Source organism: Panicum virgatum, chromosome 4N (genome assembly GCF_016808335.1).
Source record: "Panicum virgatum strain AP13 chromosome 4N, P.virgatum_v5, whole genome shotgun sequence".
Lineage (NCBI taxonomy): Eukaryota > Viridiplantae > Streptophyta > Magnoliopsida > Poales > Poaceae > Panicum > Panicum virgatum.
This window is the reverse complement of record NC_053148.1, coordinates 1,853,123-1,859,864: the sequence shown is the minus strand read 5'-3', so window position 1 is coordinate 1,859,864 and position 6,742 is coordinate 1,853,123. Positions and strand designations below refer to the sequence as shown.

At 44.0% G+C, this 6,742-nt stretch overlaps 1 protein-coding gene across 1 annotated transcript; it reads right to left on the bottom strand.

Annotated features, from left to right (window-relative positions):
* Nucleotides 1-735: 735 nt before the first annotated feature.
* On the bottom strand, nucleotides 736-5,823 carry LOC120670073 (spastin-like). Its single transcript, XM_039950063.1, has 13 exons — nucleotides 5,343-5,823; nucleotides 5,167-5,264; nucleotides 4,771-4,799; nucleotides 4,123-4,363; nucleotides 3,952-4,047; nucleotides 3,743-3,858; nucleotides 3,585-3,665; nucleotides 2,887-3,010; nucleotides 2,202-2,251; nucleotides 1,648-1,738; nucleotides 1,532-1,567; nucleotides 1,351-1,451; nucleotides 736-1,163 (listed from the first exon to the last, which is right to left on the bottom strand). The coding sequence occupies exons 1-13, from the start codon at nucleotides 5,630-5,632 to the stop codon at nucleotides 1,047-1,049; spliced, it is 1,470 nt and encodes a 489-aa protein (XP_039805997.1). The 5' UTR covers nucleotides 5,633-5,823; the 3' UTR covers nucleotides 736-1,046.
* Between the last annotated feature and the right edge of the window lie 919 nt (nucleotides 5,824-6,742).

Below are 6,742 nucleotides of genomic sequence, written 5' to 3'. Positions count from 1 at the left end.
TTGAATCTCTGACGACGCCTCCAAGCCCAGCAGTAGCATGCCAACGCATGCGTCGCCGTGTCAGCAGAAAACACACACTGCATGCTCCCTGATCAACTTCGGTGTCCTGGGGCGGCGGCGGCGCTGTCACCGGCAGCCGGCAGCAGGGGACCTCGCCGCGGCGTGCCCAGCGCTGTGATTCTGTGAAGGCGTCACCTGCCACCTGGTAGCAGCAAGGCCACGGCGAGAGAGACGCGGAGCCGTGGATCACGATGGGGACGCGCGCGCACGGCAACAGAGCGCAGTGAGAGTGGAGGACCAGCGGCACCCTGCGTGCCTGCGTCCTTGCCTTGCCTGTGCGCCGCGCGAGATCCGGGTCTGGGCGCCGGCACATGCGCGTTCGCCCCGTGCCGCTGGTGCCCGGCGGGTCAGCCGCGAACCGAACGCGACGCGAGGCGCTGGGCCTGCGGGCGAAGACGTCGATCCGGCACGTTGCCTCCCACGGTCCCACCCCGCGCGGCCCCGGCGCTGGGTGGCTTGGGCCTCGGGGGGTCCCTCCCGTCCCCGGCGAGATGAATGGATGGGCGAACCTGGTCGGCCGCTCATCCATCCTGCATTCCTGCTCCAAGCCAAGAACGGCTTCCCCTTCAGGGATGGAGTGCCAAGTCAGATCAGAATTCAGAATCTGAATGGTAAAGGCCAGTTGCATGCCATTCAGCCGTTGGCAGCAGCTGTAACTCTCAATGCGTACTAGCATGCACGCAGTGAAACCTCATTCTTGCCTTGTTTTAAAGTTATAAATCATTGTTTCTTTTTACACCATGATGACAACTTTAATCTGCCCTCGGCCCGATCGAGCAGCTGTATTTTCTTGCAGCATTCACATAGCTACAGACAAGAGACAACAGACTTGTGCCTGTATAGTCGTATCGTGTCGTATCCAATGTGGGCGGATCACGCAAGGGTAAGCAGAGTGGCCACTTGTGTAAAGCCATCATGTCGAGGGAATCATATACAAATCAATCGAACTGGGGTTTTGAGTGATCACCAGACGGTGCGCGTCATTGTCAGCTCGAACCAAACTCCTCGTTCCACTTCTCCAGCTCGTCCCATTTGCTCTTCTGCAAGCTTGGCCTAATCACAGTCATGGCGTTCTTGAAGTCATCATACCTCAAAGGCCGCAACTACAAAACCGGTTACATAAATGGGGTTAGCTTGCTTTTCATGCTGACACTCCCATTCTTTTACTGGACAATAAGTAAGACTACATTATCCGTAGAGAGATGACTAGAAGTTTGTTTCAACTGTTATGTAACCATGAATAAACCTAAAAAGAAATATACATATGTTCAGATTGTTTTAAAAATGTACCTGATTTGCTTTAACAGTAAGAATATTCTGCGGACCAAGTTCTCTTATTGGCATCATTGCAGCTTCCTCGCACAAGGCTCTCAGGTCACTTCCAGAATATCCTAGAAACAAAACTGTTTCAGTACCAAAGGAACACATAGGCCATCTTTTCAAAATCACCATATACCAGAAAATAAAATACCTTCAGTCTCCACAGCAAGTCTTTCAAAATCATAATCTGTCAGGAACCATTTCCAGATTAGGTTTCAATTTACAAACATAACGAATAGCTACCAATCGAAACCCTGGAGCACTTACTGGACAATTTAAATGCTTGTCCTTTGAGCTGATTTTTCAGAAGTAACCTCCGTACATTTGGATCAGGTAGTGGCACATAGATTCTCTTTACCTGTTTATAAGATTGAAAACAGTGGCATTCAAAATATAGAAAAATGAAGGCGGTACAGTAAACTATTATTGAGAAAAATAAGTGCACAACAATCCACCAATGTTTCAAGGCCCATCTACCACCCATGACTCATTCACTGACTAAAACAGCAATAGAACAGAATAATAATACAACAGTCTCACTACATGTAGCATCACCAGTAGATTTTTTGGATAGTAGCTTATTCTCAACATAAATAGACCATTACATAGCAGCCATCCGATTTACTAAAAAAACATTGGAAAACACAAGAAACTGCTATCGCGAAACGGTTTTATGGCATTCCAGTTTCAGAAAGAACTCTCCGTATACCACAATAGACTGAGGCAAAATGTGTCAGGAAACAGGTGCAGCTTTCATGAAGGATAAACTCTTAGCCCAACAAAAAGCAGTAACACTCCATATATGTTGCGATAAATCTTACCAGTCTTCGAAGAACAGCATCATCCAACTCTTGAGGTTTATTAGTAGCCCCTAAACAAAGAATTGCCATCAACAAAAAATATAGAGAAAATAAAAAGATAACACAGATAATACCTTGCCAAATAAAAACAACATTTTGGTAACATAGAAACCAATTATTAGTTTGCAATGTCCTTTTTATTTAATAAAAATATAACTGTGAGAAAATAGGGACACTAAAAGCTGACAAGGCAAACTGTTTCATATTAATTAGACTGAATTACTGATGACAGCTCATATAACATGCTGTATAATGCTGAATGCTGTTTCAGAAATACCACCCAAGAAGAACAAGTTTTGCAAGTCCTAGCCAAGGCTACTTAAGTAATGAAAACCTAGTACTAAGAAGTGAAATTGAAGGTCATTTGCATAGCAACTCAAATGTGTGTGTGTTTTTACTAATTTCAGGGAAGCAATAAACTGAAACCAAATACAGGATATTGAGCCCTAAGCAGCAGTGAATCAAGCAACAGGCATTACCAAACCAAAAGTTACTGTCCTTATGAAAGAAAAGCTTCAGCATGGGATTTCAAGATTATCTAGTTCTAACTTACAATTGTGAATGCGAAATATCATAAATATTTCACTATAGGGCAAACACAAGGTAAAAGCAAAGCATAATTAAACAACTAGGTAAAGATGCTAACCTATAACAATTACCAAATCATCTGGGTTCGAGGACACCCCATCAAACTGGATAAGGAATTCAGATTTCAAGTGCCTGCTAGCGTCATTCTCGTTAGCTAACCTTGTAGACATGACGCTATCAATCTGCAGAGTAAAAGCCAGCCAGCCACCATAAAGAAGCCTAAGATTCCAATATTACAAGAAAACAACTTAATATGAAAACATCTATATAATCACATAAGCAAATAACCAAATATAGTTCAATACTAAGAATATTAAATGCCAATTGAACTAACAGTATACAGATAACATCTTTTTGCTCACTAAACCTATTATTCAGAAAGATTTTACTTGCAAGGTCGCAAGATGAAAGTAAATTAATCATTGTGTTTCGAATAGATTTCTTGAGCAGCACGCAGCAAAAATCACATTTAAAACCAACGTGGTCACTGGACTACCAGAAAAAGTGAAGTGTAGATGAAATCATTAGTCCATACAGATTAAGACCAGAATTTAGTGCTCAATGCATTCCACTGTTTTGTGGAAAATGGAAATTGCATATTTTCCCTCTGTCTGATAGTTGTACGTCAGCTCCTAGGCACCAGCCCCCCCCCCCCCTCTCAGTGATGAATCACCATTCTAACAAATTAGTGGGGAATGTAGGGAAAATGGAAGCTAATTACAAATGCTTACTGCATAAAGGGTTTGTAACACGGACCTCATCCATAAAAATAACTGATGGTTGCCTATCAATAGCAACCATGAAAAGTGTCCGTACAAGCTTTTCAGCTTCTCCTACCTGTTTTGCCAATGAAAAATGAGTTAATTTAGATCAGCCACCACATCAAATTGTCAAAAGGGAAAGATAATACATACCCACTTTGATGTCAATGAAGAAGCCGAAACATTAAAAAATGTTGCTTCAGATTCTGAAGCAACAGCTTTAGCAAGCATTGTTTTTCCATTCCCAGGTGGACCAAAGAGAAGCAAACCTAAAAGATGAAATGAAATATAATCAGATTTTCATATTAACAGAACAAGTGTAAAAGAAGGACAATTTCAGAAATCAGAATGCAGAAGATTACCTCTAGCAGGTCTCCGAAGTCCGGTGAATAAATCCCTTCGTTTAGTAGGCAAAATAATCATTTCCATGAGTGCTTGCTTAGCCTTATCGAGACCAGCTACAAATCAAATGGCTGATCAAGGATACTGTGCCAGATGTTTACTGGAGTATTGACAAATTATTAGCAACATACCAACATCATCCCATTTAACAGCAGGGCTTCTGTCCACAATGGTTGTATTAATCATTTCAACAAGCTTGTCATCATAGCTTGCACCAGCCTTTTGAACAGGTTTGGAACCTCCGCTGCTAATCCTCTGATGTGTAGATGCTTGGCCACCTCTGTTGAAGGTAGGGCTATTCTGCAAAGTAGACCTTTGGATGCTACTTGGTGCTGGTTTTGCTGTCCTATTACTAGGATTGCTTGCAACAACCTACAAAATGATGTTTGTCATTTTTCTAATCCTTGACATTTCAAAATTGAAACACTTTCTCAGACAAGCCCACACGAGCAGAAGTCCCTGGTTTAACAAGTTTTTTACCCCTAGAACATGGCCAACAAGTAGAGCATTGCACCATATGGACATACAGTAAACTAATAGGGCAGCCGAGGAGAAAATAAAGGGCACACTGGTTTTGCATAAAGTAAATGCCTGCAGCCTGATTCATACTAAAACAAGAAAGATACATGACATTACACTAATAAAGTGTCAATGCCAAACAACCTAGATGAAGACACCCACAAACATCTCCTTGAGCTACAAAAAAATCAGTTGAGCTATGAAAGAGAAGTTTGATACATATAACATCACACGTGCAGCTTGAAGTCCAGAAACTATACCTTCTTTGGCACTGCTGAAGCAGCAGCTCCTGAAAACCACAAACAAGATAATACAAAATTAACTACCAAGAAACTAAAGCGAACAAGATAAGCAGGAAAAATTTATGCACCCTACACAAAACAAAAGACACTGAAAAAGTCAAACATCCTTGCATTACATCCAAACACAAATCATAGCAGCACAAAAGTTGGAACACATATTCCACAGCACAGATTATGAAGCATTTGAACAGCTCACTAAACTGAACGAATAAATGATAAATTGATCATCCATATTTTGGAGCAGCTAACCTAACAGGTTATCCTAGACGAAAGCACATATAGCCTATAACATTTCACGAACTTTGCGGTGCCTTGTCATAATGCAGCTGAATTAGCAAGAGAATGAGGAGTCACCTTCGCCACTTCTCTGGCCAAGCACTCTGAGTCGCTCCTCGACCTGCGCCTGCCACTTGGCGATCTTCTCCTGGTACACCCTGACCTGCCCCCTCTCGCTGCAAGCCCCACAGGGACCCACTAATCAGCTACCAATACAGAAACCTAGCCGCGACGGGAACTAGACGCAGACGCACCTGGAGGAGACGGCGTCGGGGACCCGCGCGGCCTTGGCCTCGAGCATGACGCGCAGCGCGTTGCGGTAGTGCGCGGTGGCGTCGTCGGGGAGCCCCCACTCCTCGGCGCGCACGGCCTTGTCGATCTCCTCCTTGGCGAGCTCGAAGTAGCCCCGGAGCTTCACCGCCACGCGCTCCCCCACCACCGACGCCGGCGACGGCGCCGCCCCCGCCGCGTCCATGGGCGCCCCGCCTCCCGGCGAGAAGAGCAGCGAGGAGAAGGTGTCCGCGAGCGCGCGGAGGAAGCTCATGCGCTGGAGGCGAGGGGGAGGGAGCTGATGGAGGCCGCCAGCATCGGGGGTTCGAGATTGCTGGTGGAATCTGAATTTTTGGGGAATTTCGGTGGGGTTTTCCGTGCGCGGTTTGATCGAGTTGAGGAGGGGCGTGGCTGGCGTGGGCGATCGGGTTGTTGCCTTGGGGAAAAGTCATGCTCCCGCGGTAAGCCACGGGCCACGGCAAATCGTGTGTGTGTGATGTGATGATGATGATGATATCGGGCTGGGTTCGTGGGCCGATACTAACGCTTACTGGGCCAAAGAGAGTTTAGACTGGAATGCATGGGCCAATTTTTTGCTTTTTACTAGAACGGCACGATTTATTTGGATTTTCTAAAATCGAGACTTCAAAATCGGCTAACAAATAGCTCAGGCTGATAGGTTGGTACCAGAGATTTTCTTCGGCTGGACAGACCTAGATTATGGGCTGGGTTGGTTCGTGGCAATGTTTCGCCAATTCTACCATTTATTATTTTTATGACTGATTTTCTTCTTAGATTTCAATTATTTTTTCAACGATTTTCAGATGCGATGATGGCGAGTTCTTTCTGGTGGGGTGCTGCAATAGTTGAGCAAGAAGGGTTTGTGTTGGGTTCTTTTGCGAAGAAATCATAGCTTGTATTTTTTTTCCTTTCGCCAATAAATTAAATACCCTACATTGCTTTATAAATTTTTTTTACCCATCTTTTGTAACCACTAAGGCCAATCTCAGTGGGAGGGTCATGGGAGTGTCATGAGTATTAAATTTGTTGATGTGGTAGAAGAGATAGAAGGGGGAGTGTCATAAAATGTGAAAGGAGTGTCATCACCATGACGCTCCTCCGACTCGGTTATCTAGTTTACAGTCTAGATAATCATGTGATGACACTTCTCACTGAGACTGGCCTAAAAGGAGACACAACTGTCTGCAGTCATAACTGCATTAAGCCCTTGTTTAGTTGCAAAAACTTTTGGAATTTTGACGTTGTAGCACTTTTGTTTGTATTTGGTAATTATTATCCGATCATGAGTTAACTAGGCTCAAAATATTCGTCTCTCAAATTACAGACAAACTGTGTAATTAGTTATTTTGTTTAGTTACATTTA

Bases quoted from the DNA above. Each gene is read 5' to 3' on its own strand.
- LOC120670073 (XM_039950063.1), bottom strand. From the start codon at position 5,632: ATGAGCTTCCTCCGCGCGCTCGCGGACACCTTCTCCTCGCTGCTCTTC. The intron at 4,048-4,122 runs GTATGTTGCTAA...TTTGATTTGTAG, and splicing joins TGTTAAATGGGATGATGTTG to CTGGTCTCGATAAGGCTAAG. The intron at 1,739-2,201 runs GTAAGATTTATC...TCTTATAAACAG, and splicing joins ATGCTGTTCTTCGAAGACTG to GTAAAGAGAATCTATGTGCC.